This window comes from Sander lucioperca, chromosome 12, assembly GCF_008315115.2.
Source record: "Sander lucioperca isolate FBNREF2018 chromosome 12, SLUC_FBN_1.2, whole genome shotgun sequence".
Taxonomy (NCBI): Eukaryota; Metazoa; Chordata; class Actinopteri; order Perciformes; family Percidae; genus Sander; species Sander lucioperca.
In genome coordinates, this window is record NC_050184.1 from 31,674,298 (window position 1) to 31,691,146 (window position 16,849).

The 16,849-nt window shown below is 39.7% G+C and overlaps 2 protein-coding genes across 3 annotated transcripts; both read left to right on the forward strand.

Annotated features, from left to right (window-relative positions):
- Positions 1 to 184: 184 nt before the first annotated feature.
- Positions 185 to 3,322, forward strand: fam110a (family with sequence similarity 110 member A). 2 transcript variants are annotated; one of them, XM_031290415.2, is made up of 2 exons: positions 185 to 380; positions 1,545 to 3,322. In XM_031290415.2, exon 2 carries the CDS (start codon positions 1,735 to 1,737, stop codon positions 2,998 to 3,000), a length of 1,266 nt encoding a protein of 421 aa, XP_031146275.1. In that variant the 5' UTR covers positions 185 to 380; positions 1,545 to 1,734; the 3' UTR covers positions 3,001 to 3,322. The 2 variants fall into 2 exon arrangements, with proteins under 2 accessions (XP_031146275.1, XP_035864383.1); XM_036008490.1 differs by lacking the exon at positions 185 to 380 and adding an exon at positions 1,358 to 1,466.
- A 705-nt stretch (positions 3,323 to 4,027) lies between these two features.
- On the forward strand, positions 4,028 to 16,578 carry mfsd2al2 (major facilitator superfamily domain containing 2a-like 2). The gene is made up of 14 exons (XM_036008386.1): positions 4,028 to 4,078; positions 5,615 to 5,734; positions 6,265 to 6,389; positions 6,493 to 6,625; positions 7,998 to 8,076; positions 10,220 to 10,386; positions 11,835 to 11,925; positions 12,096 to 12,217; positions 12,429 to 12,512; positions 12,666 to 12,749; positions 12,846 to 12,958; positions 13,204 to 13,347; positions 13,436 to 13,612; positions 15,478 to 16,578. The coding sequence occupies exons 1-14, from the start codon at positions 4,028 to 4,030 to the stop codon at positions 15,866 to 15,868; spliced, it is 1,881 nt and encodes a 626-aa protein (XP_035864279.1). The 3' UTR covers positions 15,869 to 16,578.
- The last annotated feature ends 271 nt before the right edge of the window (positions 16,579 to 16,849 follow it).

The window sequence follows — 16,849 nt, forward strand, 5'->3', positions numbered from 1 at the left end:
ACACACACACACACACACACACACACACACACTCAACACAGACCTTTGAGCAGCTCGTCAGCATGCAGATCGTCAGCATGCAGATGAACTATGATACCAGCAAAAAGTCCCTAGCAGCACATAACAATGGTAGGGTCATGTGACCAAAAGAAGTCAGGTTTTATCAGGTTTGTATCCTTGCAGGAGAGCCATCGGACCAATCAGCAGGAGGAGGCGGGCTCAGGAGTAGCACACATTAGTTGTCAAACAGGTTTGTCTTTAGCTGCTAACTCCTTTCAAACACATTTCACACACGTTCTCCTCAGCTGGGCAGCACAGTGTTCGCTGGGCTAAAGCAAGAAACCCAGGAGAAACTCAGGGGAACAACAGGCACTGTCAAGGTGAGTTTTCTGTAGACATGCCAAAATAAAAAAAACTGTAACAACTAGTCCACACCTTGAGTGTGAGCAGAGTTGAGCTTGTCAGGGCAAGACTGGTGGAGGCCTTGAGTACATTTTTTCTGTTGTTTACCTGCCCCCTTTGTGTGTCATTTGGCTTCCTGCTTCGCTCCATGTTTGTCATGTACTCTCAGTGGCAGAACGAGCTGGCACTTGACTCAGAAACATTAAATTAGTGGCTCTATTTGTGTTTGTCTGACTGCCCTCCAGGCATTCCTCTTTGCTTTGAAATGCCGGCCGGCTAACATTACCTTTAATGATATCACGGTGCTGGTTGTTAGTTTTTGTCAACTGGGGAGATGTGTAGACTTCAGGGCAGGTTAAGAATGGCGGTACCGAAAGGTTCACAGCTCAATCAGCAGGACTCTGACCTGGCTCAGACTGGAATGGCAAATATGTAGAGAATGTGACTGGCAGATGCAGACTATTTCAAACACACGCGGTATCTTAAGTGTATACACAAGGGCATGCATTAACCAAGTTCATTATTGCGACCTTCATCGCAGTTTGAGGCTTATCACTGTACACAAAGAGGGATGAGATAAGTTGAACCTCGTTGTTATGGCTTTACTTAACCTACAGAACCTTGTAGTTCAGGAAGAAGCCTGCTACAAACCCTGACAACTGGCTGCTTTATTTAAAGATAGGGAGCCATTGTTCCCATAGCAGCTGTTGGTGTGTGTGTGATCTGCTCTGTATTGCCTCCAGACAATTGCTTGTTGGCAGCTGTCCTGATGCACCTCCCCATCTCACACACACACACACACACACTTCTGCCACTCTTTTTACAGGGCTTCTGCTGACTGAAAATGAAGTGTCGGTTTTATTGTGTGTTTGTCTGCGGAGAGATGGATGACTAAGATGTAATTGTTCAGATCTGGCGGTGCTGAGAGTCAATGAAGTTGTAAGATAGAGAAGGCTTTTTTTAAAAGGGAGTGTTTATGGCTGGAAGTGTCTTTGTGGAGTTGGCTGTGTCCTGTCTTTGTAGTACTAAAAGGGCCTGAAACAGACACTTGATTGTCTTTAAAGGTACATGTTTTATTGACTGTCCATTTGAGTTCTTTATTGAGCTCTCTGTCTCCTGACTGACGTGTCTCTTTTCCACAGGAAGTCCACATGTCAGGGAACTAGATTTCAACTGAGATGTTAAGATTACATCTCTTCAGAAATGGAATGGAGCTGCAGAAATACAGGATAACTTTGCCATTTCTGCAGAACCAAGGATATTTATTTTAAGGTGAGAGGAAAACATTGTGAACAAAAAGTGCATAAGAACAGGTACGACTAGTTTCACAAAATGCCTTTGGAGACTCTCCAACACACAGTGAGCAAGCAACCGGTGAGGACTGCAGTAGCTGCTACACAACCACGCTTGCGGCCCAAGGGGCCAGTGGGGCCAGACTTCTACCTGCAATTGAAGACAGCAGCAGGCACACCAAAGCAGAGTGCGGTGGAGAGGCTGGAAGCAGACAAGGCTAAATATGTCAAGAGTCAGGGGGCTCTTTCTAAACAGCAGCCAGTCAGGCCTCCTGAGGTGTGGAAGCCTCTACTAAACCCTGGCACTGCTCTGCGGCCCACCAGGAAGACACCCACCCAAACCAAACCAAAGCAGGAAGGAGTCCAGCTCGACCTGGAGCATCTGAGTAACCTGATCAGCTGTGTGAATGATGGTGCGACTGCCAACTCAGGTGACCGTAAAGCTCTGGGTGGTGCTGTCACTTCACACAGCTCTCCTTGCCCCACATCAGCAGGAGCACAACAGAAAAAGGAGAAACCGTGTCCACCCCCTCGTCCTGACTGGTCCAGTCCAGCTAAAGTGAGATTAAAAGCCTCTGGACACGCTAGGGTCGAGAGTCCTGGCTCTCTTGGGTCTCCAGCTGCAGGACACGTACGCAGAGTGGACGTCATGCCTCAGCCCAGCCCTGTGAGGACGCCCTGCAGACCACCTCAGTACATCCGGCAGCCCCTTCAGCCCATACCTGTACACACCCAGTTTCCACTTCGCCCGGCTGCTTCACCCCTGCGTCTCTTCCACACCAGAACAACACCACGCCCTTCTCCTCTGAAACCTGTTGTCGCTCCGTCCAAACCTGACAATCCTCCCTCCTCTCCAGCTGAAACCCCCGTCCCTGCTCCACCTCTCCTCAACCTCCCTGTTTTCCCTCCTCCCTCCCCAGCGATTACCCGTTTGTCCTCCTCCAGCTCGAGGAAACGCCCCTCTCTGACCCGGTCTAAATCAGATATGAGTGACCGATACTCCCGCGCTGGGACCGAGCTGGAGCGCTTCTTCAACCTGTGTGGTTTGGACCCTGCAGACCTCCAGTTGACTGGATCTAATTCTGACATTGTGTCCATGGCCCGTTTCTGCAGCGTGAGCGCTCCAGGGTCCGAGTGTGCAGGCTCTGGTAAAGAAGATGAAGACGATGAGGAGGAAGATGCTGGCAATGCTGCAGAGCGAGTTCCTTATGGTGTTTCTGTCATTGAGAGAAATGCAAGAGTGATCAAATGGCTGTATGGACTCCGTCAGGCCAAAGACAATGCAAGTAAAAGTACCAATTTATAGCATGGTGTTAAATGGTCTATGAGATTTAAAATGAAAGTAAAAATGTCAATATTTCAAAATTGCTAAACACACATACCCATCCCATGATTCAACTGTGATAATATAGGTAGTGATGGATGCAATTTGTCTGCCAACTAATTCACTTCCATTTGGTTCCCTAGTTTTTTTTAATTATTTTTTATTTTTTTTTGTAGAAATTTGATGAATGTTATTTTGATTTTTCTAAAAACTGTGTGTGCGTCTCATAATGGGGATGTGAAAGTGTCATCTCTGTTCACGATCACGTAAATCAACCGCATTAAAGATGGAATGATGAAAGCATCTTGTTTGGTACTCAGTCATTTATTTTAGACTAGAGCCCGACCGATAACGGATTTTTAAGGCCAATATCGATACAAATATTTGGTCATTTAAAAATCCGATATTCCGATATATATATTTAAAAAGAAAAAATCCAGAAACGCGTAACAAAACAAACAGATTTCCCTAACATTAGTTTTTTGTAGTTATTTGAGTCCTCACTCAAATAATATGATAATGCAGTTTAAAAAATAAACTGCAGAATAGAATAGAGGAACATCAACATATATCAAAATATATTAAAGTTCTGATAAATAAAATGTATAATAATACAAACTTAAGATATGAAACTTAAAGGGTTAAACACGAGTGTTGCCAACTGGGACGTTGTAGAGCGCCCTCTGGTGGACAAACTATGCAACGCCAACACTCATGGTTGAAGGGTGTTTAGTCCGTTTTTATTTTTTAAATATTCATTTATCGGCCATTATAAATGCCGATACCAATAGTTTTGAAAATGCCTAATATCGGCCCGCCGATATATCGGCCCGGCTCTATTTTAGACAGCAATACATTTTTCCTTGGAGGGATCGGAGCACAAAGTCAAACTCTAATTTGTTTTTATGAAATTATAGCTGAATATTACAAGTTCATATAAATGTGAAAATTCTTTGAAACTCTTCCTCATTTTTCTGATCGTGAAATTGTCAGGGAGAGGAAGAGCAGGATGGGCAGTATTCATTTGATGGAGGAAAGTTTCAGTGCTGTTCCACAAGAGGTCAGAGCAGTCCTTACTCACTATCAGTGCAGGAACATCTGTGATTTCTTACTGATAGTTCAATAAGCCTGTGGCCTTTTCCCAATTGTCAGAAGAACTACAGTAGGAACTGCTATTGAGGAAAATATTAACACCTTTTAACATTTTAAATTCAAATAGCTTGTGTAATTTTTGCACTTTGTCAGATTCTTAGAAAAATATTCAAATTGTTGCATTCATGAACATCAAGGAGGGGTATGTGTGTATCTACATACAGCTGCATGTAGAACCAGTAGCAAGTCTTAACTTATCTTTAGAGTTCATATCTGGAATCTCTTTAAAACAGACCTGCCTGCAGCCAAACTCTTAAAATGTTTAAACAAAAACAATAAAATGACTCACTAATAAATTACATTTTGTCAAGGCTACATAATAATCTTTGTTGTTGAGCCACTTCATTCTTACTGTAACTACGGGCAGGTGGGCTGGACACAGCGCCTTCCAACCAACCAGAGTTCAGTGTCAAACAAGTGGGACTTGAATCCCATAGTGTGTGCGTGGAGAGAGAGCTATTGTGGTCTAATACACGCAGTGCAGGATTGTAACTGGCGGTCTGCATGTGGCATTATTCTGACTGACTTCAAATGAGTTGTCTTAAGAATTTTACAAATCAAGTACAGACTTTAAAGAGTCAGTTATTAAAGCAGACTGCAGAGAGAGACTCATGCAGCGAAGGTCAGCAGAGGGTAAGTTTTACCAATTAAATATTTGTCATACTGTACTTTTTCCTGCTTTTGCATTCATATTCAAAACAGAACAGGGAAATATTCATCTTTTCAAAGTAGATTATTTGCATAGTCATTTGTAATATCTCATTTAAACTTATTATATCATGTATTTCTCTCTCAGATGTGAAATACAGATGATGTGTTTTTTTTGTTTTTTTTTCAAATCTAGCAGCAATAGTATTACTGTTTTTCTGGATTGCTTTGATGCATTGCCGGAAACAAAAGTGCAATTTTGAGAGTAAGCGAAACCTAACATTTTTCCATTGTTTCCATTTGAAAAACAGAAAATGCATGCTCCAAGAGATTTTGTCCTCTCAAAACTCTTCATACAATTGTCAAAATCACACACTGGTGTCTAAAAACAAAATACTCCTCTGTCAAAATGGAAAGCAACCTTCTTATCCAACATCAGTCATAAGTTCAAACCCGCAGTCATTGAGTGGAGAAACACAAAACTGAAAATAGAAATAAATAAATATTTAGTCTGTTTACTGCTTCATATTTGCGCCATAAATGAGCCGAAACAAAAGAAATGGATTTCATTGGGAGTATTGGGAGCTGAATAAATCTTATTTAAAATCTGAATTTTAAATATTCTGCAACCCATGCTTTCACCGTGATAGCTGTGTGAAAAGTATGTGAACAGAACAGCTGGCAGAAGGGCATCAAATCAATGGAGGAATTTTAAAATAAATTTGAACAGATTTTTCAATAGACAACATAAATATTTCCCTCCACCTTCCTGTCTGCTCTTCTCTGCTCTTCACAGGGGTCGGGGGGGATTCCTCTGGCCAGGAAGGTGTGTTATGCTGTGGGTGAGGTCCCATATCAGATTACCACAGCAGCTATAAATGTTTCCCTGCAGATTTTTCTTCTGGATGTTGTGCAGGTATGAGTCGAGTCGAGTCAAGTGGGTTTTATTGTCATTTCAACCATATACACTGTATATAGTGAAACGAAACAACATTTCACCATGGATCAAGTGGTGTTACCATTTAAAATATATAAAAACGACATTTGAGACAGGCTACATTTAGTGCACACACACTATAGATTATACATAAAGTGCAATTACTACTTAAAGTAGAGCATTTAAGACAAGGGACAGGACAGACAAGAGACAACAAAAGACAGGGTGTAAGTAGACTTGTAACAGAGCACTGATTGTTATAAGTTAGGTTTACTGTGAGGTGAAGGTAGAATATATAGAATTTAGCAGCAGGAAAAAAGTGCAGGAGTGCATTTCAGTTCAGTGTGAAAAACTTGCAGCATGTTTTGTTGTTCAACAGTCTGACTGCTTGAGGGAAGAAGCTCTTCAAGTTCAAGCTGTTCTCACAAACAGGGGCTTACAAATATGATCTGTGTTTCTTACTATACCATCCTCTGTGCTTCACAATAAAGTACCTTGCCGTTTCACAGATGGAGGCCTCCTATGTCTCCATGATTCTATTTGTGAGTCGGGCCTGGGATGCTGTGACCGACCCTCTGGTTGGATATCTGGTGAGCTGCAGTAACTGGACCCCCATCGGCAAACTCACTCCATGGTTGGTTGGTGGAGAAGCACGTTTAACACACTTCATATTGAATTAAGCTACGATGCATCCTCTGGCGCTGTATTCAACAGAGCCAACTATGTTTATCCCGCAGGATGATTCTCTCCACTCCATTTGGTATCCTGTTCTATCTGCTGCTGTGGTTCGTGCCACAAGAATCAACGTCTCAGGGTCTCAGTGTGCTGTGGTTTCTCACAGCAGCCTGCCTGTTCGAGACCCTCATGAGTGTAAGTCAGTGTTGCAGGCAATTTGCGCTCCTTTACCCCATCTGTTATGTGGTGGAAAGAAACTAAGTACTTGTACTTTCCTTGAATACTTCCATTCTATACTCTATTTCACTTCTGCATTTCACTACATACATTTTCAGAGGGAAATATTATATTTTTAACCCTTGTGTTGTCTTCCCGTCGACCTGCAACTTTTAGTTTTTCCGGGTCACAATTTAAAACTAAAATTGTTTGACACTTTTTCTCACTTTTCCCGATGTTTTTGTCACTTTTTTCCAAGTTCTTTGTCACTTTTTTTTTGGACGTTTTTGTTCTTTTTTTCCCCACCATTTTAAATCTTTTTTTTTTGACATTTTGTCAATTTTTTTCACTGTTCTTGTATCATTTGTTTTTTCTTCAAAATGCTATAAAATTGAATAAAACACCCAAATTCAATGAAAGCAGTGAACTAATAATTTATTTTACGAAACCATCCACATTATTTTTTTGACAAGGTGTTTGAAAGAAAACTTTCTGATATAGAAGCTTTTTGAAAACGGGTCAAATTTGACCCGAGGACAACAGTAAAGGTTAACTCACTACATTTATCTGACAGCTGCAATTTTTAGTTTCTTTTCAAATTTACATTAGAGAAAGCTTGTGAAGTACTTGACTCTTGTCCAAAGATTTCAGAAGTGAAAGAGATGTTAGCAGTTTCACCAAGGGATGATTTCCCCTCTGAACTTCTCAGATCATTTCATTTCAATAACTGTTTCCGAGGCCCCAAGTATTTCACACACAATTCAAAGATTAGAGAAAAGCCCAAACAATGAACACATATTTGTAAATCACAACTTTGTTTTGCATCTTTCCTCCCTCATTAATCATCTCACAACCCTTCAGATTTATAACGTGACCCTTTGGAGCAGCCCGACCCCTAGGTTGGGAACCACTGGGCTCAACTGACGTAATGTACATAAAGTAGTTCAAACTAGCTCCACCTTGAGCAGCTACAGCAGTAAAACTCTACTTACACATTGATGCATCAGTAACAATCTATTAGTGACAAATAGAGTATTACTTGTGATACTTTAAGTACATTTGGAATGGAGTATTTTTCACAATGTTGTATTGGTACTCTTAGTTAAGTGAAGGTTTTGAGTACTTCTTTCAACACCGCTTTTACCCATTTCTTAATCATCTATCCACCATCTTGTGCCTCAGTGTACGTTTGCCCTGTTTGTCTTTCTCATGTCACCATGGTGACAGAATTTCCTACTGGTCTCATGTCTGTTGCTGCTGCCATTTTGCTCCAAGCTGTGTCACCATGGCTACTGAGTTTCACACTGCTCCTGTGCTGTGTGTCATGTTTCCCCCTGTCTTCCATTGACAGTGCTACAACGTTCCTTACCTCTCACTCAACATGTTCCTGGGGGGAGATCACAGAGACAGAGACTCTGCCACGGCCTACAGTAAGAGTACAAATACTCACACTCACCTCAGACTCTTATTCCCAGGTTGAACAACATTTAGACCAGGACTTCCCTCTGATTAATCATCACACTTCTTCACTGTTGGAACTAAGTGCATTTACTTAAGTACTGTATTTGTATTTACCTTTTATGCAACTTTCTACTTCTACTCCACTACATCCCAGAGGCAAATATTGTTCTTTTTACTCCACTACAGATTACAATTTTCATATCCTTCCCTTCCAGTACTCCCTACTTAAAATGTGATGCATTGTTGTAGATTAAACTACCCAACAGTATTTAAAGTATTTACTTTAAATACGCCCAAGATTTAAATTGGAGAAACTGCAGTTACCAAGGGACAAATGGGGGTTAGCATTGCCAAATATAATGTATTATCACTGGGCCTCACAAATAAGATATATTACTGAATGGTTAAATAATGATGCTAACTCCACATTTCTGGATTTGGAAAATATTGGATGTGAACCGGTTCTGTCAGATATGCCCTTTATAAATAATGCAATCTCACTACAGGGAATGAAAGGTAATTGTATTGTTAGAAATACCCTTAAAACATGGAATTAAGTACGTAGACACTTTGGGATTAAAAATCAACTCTCTGCTCTGGCGCCTATTGTTTACGATGCTGGTATCTTTCAAATACAAGATCTCTTCTCAGATGGGATTTTAAAATCTTTCTCTCAACTCAGAACTGAATTCGAGCTCCCTCAAACACAATTTTTCCGTTATTTACAGCTTAGGAGCTATATCCATTCTATACCAACATATATGAGTGGCTTGAATACGAATCCGCTTGAAAAGATAATATTAAAGACTTCTTCTTTAAAGAAGAACGTTTTAAGTTATATTTACTCTCAAATGTTTGTCAACATCCCTACGATCAATAGTAAAACTTTCTGGAAGAAGATTTTGGATCCCAACTGGATGAGGTTATGTGGAAAAGGATCTTGTTGAATGCAAAGAAAATTACATGTTCTAATAAATCCTATGAGACTCAATATAAGATTATCCACAGACTGCATGTTAGCCCTGCTATTTGATGTAAATATGACCCTGTGTGCTCATCATTATGTGGGAAATGTAAAAATAGCTGTGGCACTTATGGACATCTAATGTGGTCATGTCCAAAAATCTCAAGTTTCTGGCTATCGGTCCAAAATGAGATTAAGAACATTTTTAGGTATGATATTCCACTAAATCCATACCATTTTGTACTGGGATTTGATACCAATTGTGATCGTAGGTACAGGTACTAGAGCTGGGCAATATATCGATATTATATCAATATCGTGATATGAGACTAGATATCGTCTTAGATTTTGGATATTGTAATATCATAATATGGCATAAGTGTTGTCTTTTCCTGGTTTTAAAGGCTGCATTACAGTAAAGTGATGTCATTTTCTGAACTTACCAGACTGTTCTAGCTGTTCTATTATTTGCCTTTACCCACTTAGTCATTATATCTACATTACTGATGATTATTTATCAAAAATCTCATTGTGTAAATATTTTGTGAAAGCACCAATAGTCAACACAACAATATCGTTGTGGTATCGATATCGAGGTATTTGGTCAAAAATATCGTGATATTTGATTTTCTCCATATCGCCCAGCCGTAACAGGTACATTCTTAGAGTTGCTTTTTATGCTGCACGCCTCACAATATTACATAAATGGTTAGACGAAGATCCTCCTAATATTACAATGTGGTATGAAAAATGTATGTCCATCTTGCCATTGGAGAGATTATCACATGTACTAAGAAATACGCTCAATGTTTATATATATATATATATATTTTTTATATATATAATTTTTTTCTTCTTCTTCTTTATGTGACTGTCTGACTATGTCTTGTATCACTTGTGGTTCCCTATATTGTCTCACATTAAAATAAAATCTTTCAAAAAATAATAAAATAAAGTATTTACTTTAATACTTTAAGTCAATTTTATAGATACATACTTTTACTTGGGTACGGTTTTGAATGCAAGACTTACTTGTAGTGGAGTATTTTCAGTGTGGTATTACTTCTTTTACTTAAGTAAATGATCTGACTCTGAATACTTCTTCCACTACTGCACTTTTTATCTCCTTCTCTGTCCTTATTTGGCAGGAATGAGTGTGAAGATGATGGCCATGCTGTTGGCTTCTGTAATGCAGGGTCAAGTTGTAGCTGTGTACAACACAGAAAAACAAGATGCCTGTCAACATCTGGACCAGGCTAATGAAACAACAGCTCAAAGCACATCTTCACCACAAACTGTGCCACTACAGGATACGGTAGATATAATGTGAAAATGAAAAGTGGTCACTCTGGCTGAGATTACACTCACATTTCTTAAGCAGCCCAGCAGCATTGCTTTGGCATTGTACTCACAGAGTCCCAGGGGTATCTGGTTACCCTGTAATTTACTGTTCTTAGTCCAACATAGGCGTGTGTGTGTGTGTGTGTGTGTGTGTGTGTGTGTGTGTGTGTGTTCTCTCAGTGTTGAGGAGGAACAGATCAGGTTTAAAGGAGTTAGATAACCCTAAAGTGTATTTGCAAAAACAAACCATTACGGTTCATTTTAAACTAACATTAGGAGAGTAATAAAGTTGAATTATGTCAGGCTAAGAAATAGATTGGAATTACTCACTTTCTTGCCAAGATTTAGATAAGAAGATGCTGCTCTCATAAATGTCCATTGAATATAAAGCTGGAGCCAGGAAACGCTTAGCTTAGCCTAGCATCAAATTAACTAGTAACTATCTAGCCTGGCTCTGTCCGTAGGTAACTAAATCTGCCTAGTAACATTAGCACCTCTAAAACTCACTAATTAACACATTATGTTGTTTGTTTAATTTTAGTCTTGCATTGCCAGACCTATTTAGGTTTTGCAATGCGAGACTACACCATACATACTGTACATTCTAGGATAAGAGAGAAAAAAGCTCTGGGTTGTTTGCATTTCTTTAAACCAATCACAATCGTCTTGGGTGGCGCTAAGCACTGGACACAGCGGCGATGTATCTGCAAAATGGTCTCAGGAAGGAACTTGTTTTGGTGGAACATCTGCACCCCGCAAAGGAAAATACCACATACAATATTAAATGAAGTTAATACAATACAGTAACGTGAGCTATTTAAATGAGCTGGACACATGGTTAAACGTAATTTTCTCCTACCAGTGTATTGCCGTATGTACTTTGTCCACGGCAATCCCCACCAATTGCTCCCAAAAGTCCCAGTTAGAGAGTAAATGCCGTAAACATATTCTTTGTAAATCTTTACAATCATTCCCCGGAAGAACCAAGCAGGCCTGCCTTGATGCACAGTCCAAATTTTCTTCAAAACTTGCCATTTTCAATGTGTAGCTTGCTAGTTCAAAGTGCGTTGCTGTTTCCCAAACCGAAGGGATTTTGAGAACGGCAAAACACAGAGAGAGCGGAAGGTGAGGGACATTGCACCGGATGTCAGGCCTTATCCTGTGAGTGCACTTCTGTTGATCCAGACTAGTTTTAATTTGTACTGTACTGGTAAGTTGATTTTGTTATAGAAACCGAGTCACGTTAATGGCTCAGCATCTAAAGGCAAAGTCATCCCAAAAATATTAACAGAATACACACGTTAAGTAGGAAGGACTGTTTACGTGTGTTTGTATGCCTCTGAGGATGTGTTTGTTGGCAGCATAATATTGTGCTTTATTTGTTTTTAACTGTTTAATGTGTCTATTTCCCCTCCCCCCCAGAAAAAGGCTTTCCTGACCTCAGCTCTGGTCATGGGTGCCTTGTTTTTCCTCTGCAGCCTGGTTCTCTTCCTCGGGGTGAACGAACAGCGGGGTGAGTCAATCAGAAGAAATAATGTATGAAACATATTTTTATTGTTTAACTACTGACTGTGTTCCATTACAATATGAAGAAAATGAGAGCAAGCTGCGTGCATTGTGTCTATATTATTTCTGGTTTTTCCTTCCCCTTCCTTAACATTTAATTTTTGTTTTTATTTTCAGCCCCTCTCTGTTCTGATGACAAAGTACGGCCGCCCTATCTGACCTCTCTGAAGATGCTGATCTGTCACATTCCCTACCAACGACTGGTGCTTGGCTTTGTCTTTAGTGTACTTGCATTTCAGGTACAGTTTGAGCTCACTGTGGCTGTGTTGCATTCCTATAAACCTTAGCTCTGATGAAGTGCAGATAGATTCATAAGCTAATAATCCTTGTATAATCATCTTTGTATGTTTTTAAAAATTTGGTTTTGTGCTTTAAAAGTCATGCATGCATTTAAGGGTTATCAAAGCATAATTCATTTTTACTTTTTGTCCCGTATCTCTTTAATCTCAGATGTCCTTGGGTAATTTTGCACTTTTCTGCAGCCATGCAGCTGGGCTGGGAGCCCAGTTCCAGCACCTCCTACTGGTTTTACTGGTAAACTGCAACTCTCTACAATCACACACTCTGCCTACCAAGTTATTGATAAATGCAACATTTCAATAGCCTTCTAAGGATTCTACAAAGTGAATGATTAAAAGGCAAGACACATTTTAAATTTAAAATGAAACCATCTCAATATTTCCACAGGTGTCTGCCTCAGTAGCAGTCCCTCTGTGGCAAATGGTTCTTCTGAGAATAGGAAAAAAGGCCACAGTTTTCTTTGGACTATCAGTAAGATATAATAATACAATGATCTGAATGATAAGAGTAATTTTCCACACCTTCATTCTCCTTCTTACCTGTGAGGCATGTTTATGTCTCTCTCAGCTCTTCATCCCAGCAGTGATTATAATTGCCTGTGTTCCCACTAACCTCCCAGTCTTCATGATTATGTGCGTTCTGATGGGATTCAGCGTGGCAACCATATTCTTGCTACCCTGGTGAGTCAGCTCCCAGCGAGGACACACAGTTCTCAAACCTTTCCAAGACCGCCTGTCAGATCTAATCAGTATCAGAACCTAATGTGTTGCACATGAATCATTCACATCGCCTCTCCCTGACCCTGGCCAATGATACATATTCTGGCAAGTGATCTGTTTTGTTGACTGGTCAGTTCACCTCATCTAAATTGACATGTGGCTTTGATTGATGTGAGATGTGTCCGCTTGTTCTGTATCTGCTACAGGTCTATGCTCCCAGATGTGGTGGACGACTTTGCTGTGAGACATTCCTCCTGCAAAGACCTGGAGCCCCTGTTTTTCTCCTGTTATGCCTTCTGCAGTAAGCTGGCGGGAGGCCTGTCTGTTGGCATCTCAACCATGACATTACAGTGAGTCAATCTTCTGTCCACTCACTGCATGTGTTATGCGTGTGTACATCTGTTGGTCGGTCACATTTAGTTTTCTTCTCGTCTGCAGGTTTGTGGGCTACAGACCGGGTGCATGTAACCATGGCGACGGAGTGGCGACAGCTCTGATTGTGCTGTTCTCACCAGTCCCCATCGCACTTCTGCTGATAGGGATGGTCTTTTTTTGCTCCTATCCGATCAATGAGAGGCAATGTTTTCAGCTCCAGGAACAGCTGACCACAGTACAGTAAGTGGCTGCTTGGGTGAATTATCCTCTCAAAAGATGCTGTCACAAACTGTTCCTGACATGTCATCTTTAAAAAGGATTTAAAATTTTAATGACAACGGATCAAATGATAATGTGAAAACAACAGAAACAGCAGTAAGTCAATGGATATGCGAAAGTGGTATGGTGATAACATAATATACATAAATAGACAATCTATAACATTGCTGAGATGTAGTAAAGAGTCAGAATACAGTTAGTGCAAATTAAATTGTGGTCAAGATAGTGATGTGGATCCAGTGATCAGTTATAACGCAGTATATATAAATAAATAGTCTATATGAATGCTGAGAAGAATTTCAGTTCATTATTTAGCTGCCCGGCCCACAGCTTTACTGCTTTGGTTCTCTCTCACTGCTCCCATTGTATCGTTTTCTTTTCTAGCATTCAGCTGTTTTCAGCAAAAAATTATGAAACCCCACTGTACACTGTACCTACTCAGCACCTAACTTCAGACTGACACAGTTAGACGCTAGCTGATGCACATAGTGGAGCATTTAGGGACGAAAGAGACAGATCCCTCAGGGGTTGGTTGAGACCAAAAATAGAGCTTAAAGAAAAGAAATATCTGACTTACATTCATCAGGTGGACACAAACACGACTCTAAATCAGAGATCTTCAACAGGGGGTCCGGGACCCTTGGGGGTCCTCAGAGTTACTGCAGGTGGGCCGCCAAATTATTTTTTTTGAAAGTGTGATTAAAAAACCACTGATGATAGGCTTACTGGCCCATAAGTAAGGTAGTCACTAAGATCCACAGATACAGTTAATCGTAAGGATTCACTGTGCCACATGTATGTTTTACATTAAAACATGAATTATAAAATCATGCCAACAATTATTAGGCTATTTTAATAGCTTAGTATTCTATGCACTAAAAAGGTATGTATAAAGGCTTTAGGCTGCCCACAAGTTATCGTAGGCCCAGTTTAATATGCAACTTCATTTTAACAATATATGTAGTAGGGGGTCCCTGCTCCGTCTCTCTTTCAGTTAAGGGGTCCTTGGCTTAAAAAACGATGAAGACCCCTGCTCTAAATGGAAGATAATGTTGCTCCATAATTGCTGAATATGTACATAAGCAACTGTTTTCCAACAAGTTCACCATATCAACTTAAAAGGCATATGTCAGTGTTCAACTTGCTGCAGCTGTTCCCAAGTGCCCAAAACATTGAAAAAGTTCATAGTCAGAGGTGCAGAAAACAAATAGCAGCCCCATTATTGTGAAGCTATTTTCCAGAGCTTTGAATCATTCTTTTGTTTGCACATGTTAGCATTGCTATTGTGCTACAAGTCAATGGGATATTAAAGAAATAGTAGTAATTTGGGGTAATATGCTCTTTTACTTTCAAGCTGAGAGTTAGATGAGAAGATTAATACCGCTCTCATATCTGCACGCTAACTGAAGCTGCAGCCAGCCGGTTATCTTAGCTTAGCATAAAGATCAGAACTCTCAAGCTTTGCTCTGTCCAAAGTTTTAAACCTAAAAAGTTTTATGCCTAAAGCAGCTGAAAACCTCTGAAATACCCTGCAGAATAATAACAGTCTAATTAAGTAACAAGCTATTTTTGTAATTTTGCATAAGACTGTTTTTCATGATTAATAACATAGATCTCATTGAAATTCATATATCTCTGAAAAAACTCCTTGCAACACATCATCCTTATAATAACTACATATATTATCATAGCACAATTTTCAAAAACGGCAGCTAATTTATCAGATTACTGTCAGCTAAAATAAATTCATAGCAACATAAATACAAGTTTAGATTCTATGACATTATAGTTTTTTTATTTCTTTTTTCTTTTAATTCTTCATCCAGCCCAGAAGCTACATCATCATCAGACCCAAGAGAAAACGCAGAGCAGCCAACAGTTCTGCAGCAGTCCAATGCTGGTGCGACATCAACTTTACATTCTAACACAAAGACCAACACATTGTACGAGTCAACTTCCTCACCAGGTTGTTACAGTCATGATAAAACATGCTCAGTCAAGGCATCTGTCCGTTCAAATGTATCAAAGAGCCCCTCTGGAGAATACAGCAGGCCGAAATCAGTCGTCCAGTCAAATGTAAATCCTCAGTGTCATAAACAGAGACTCAGCTCACAACAGCACTCAGGAGAAGATAAACCGGGCAGATTTTTTTCTGAGAATGATCCTGGGCCTTTTCCTCGCAGGTCACATGTGAGATCCAAAATGTCATGGGTATAGCCAGATACCTTAAAGCAATAGTTTGACATCTTGGGAGAAATGCTTTACTTTCTTACCTAAATATGAAGCTGCAGTCAGTTAGCTAGCTGTGTCCTCCTGCTGCCAGTATTGAAGCTAAGCTAACTGCCTGCTTCCTCTAGCTTCATATTCAGTGTATGGACAGATATCAATCTTTTCATCTAATGCTCGTTATGAAAGCAAATTATTTCCCAAAATGTTGAACTATTTCTTTAAATAGTCACATACAGTGGAATACCAGATTTAGGATCATATTTTTTTAACACTCAAGTGAATATGGTGAAGAAAATACTAATTTTGACTGTATTCTTGCTGTCATAAAAGGTCCTGTCAATAATTTTCATGAATACTCCCTTCAGTATTTTGAGGCTGCTTTTGTAAATTACATCACATATGTCTTGACAGTCTTCCTCTTTCAATTGTTCTGCTTGATTTTAATTTGTATTTGTTTTTTTAACAATGTTGTCTAAAATGTTGTTTATTTTAGAGAGGAGGCTTTTGCTGTCCCTATGATTTGTGACTTTTTGGAAGTAAGCTTCTTAATTGTAATATAGCCGATGCTTGTAGTCAAAGTTTGGAACACATGCTTGAAAGTTGTAATTTTAACACTATGCTTGTAAATGTTCTATTTTTAAATTCACACTCCTGTGCAACATTTCTGCACCTGTTTGAATAAATAACGTTTGTCAGTAGTTATTCATTGGTACTTTTTTTATTAGCTGTCATCAAACATGAAGCAACACAGTTCAAAAATAGTGTCCCAAAACAATACCCAATACATACAGCGTAGACATGATACAGTACATTAGATGCCTTCAGACATCATCCATGAAAACACTTTCTACATTGGATTGGATGATCATACAGCTTGTTTCTGCATCATTTATCAAAGTGCAAAAACATGGTGGAATGATTAAGCTATGTAGTTGTAGGTCATAAAAATGTGCAACAGTTAATTCAAGC

Bases quoted from the DNA above. Each gene is read 5' to 3' on its own strand.
- fam110a (XM_031290415.2), top strand. From the start codon at position 1,735: ATGCCTTTGGAGACTCTCCAACACACAGTGAGCAAGCAACCGGTGAGG.
- mfsd2al2 (XM_036008386.1), top strand. From the start codon at position 4,028: ATGGGCAGTATTCATTTGATGGAGGAAAGTTTCAGTGCTGTTCCACAA. The intron at 8,077-10,219 runs GTAAGAGTACAA...CTTATTTGGCAG, and splicing joins AGACTCTGCCACGGCCTACA to GAATGAGTGTGAAGATGATG. The intron at 12,218-12,428 runs GTACAGTTTGAG...CTTTAATCTCAG, and splicing joins TTAGTGTACTTGCATTTCAG to ATGTCCTTGGGTAATTTTGC.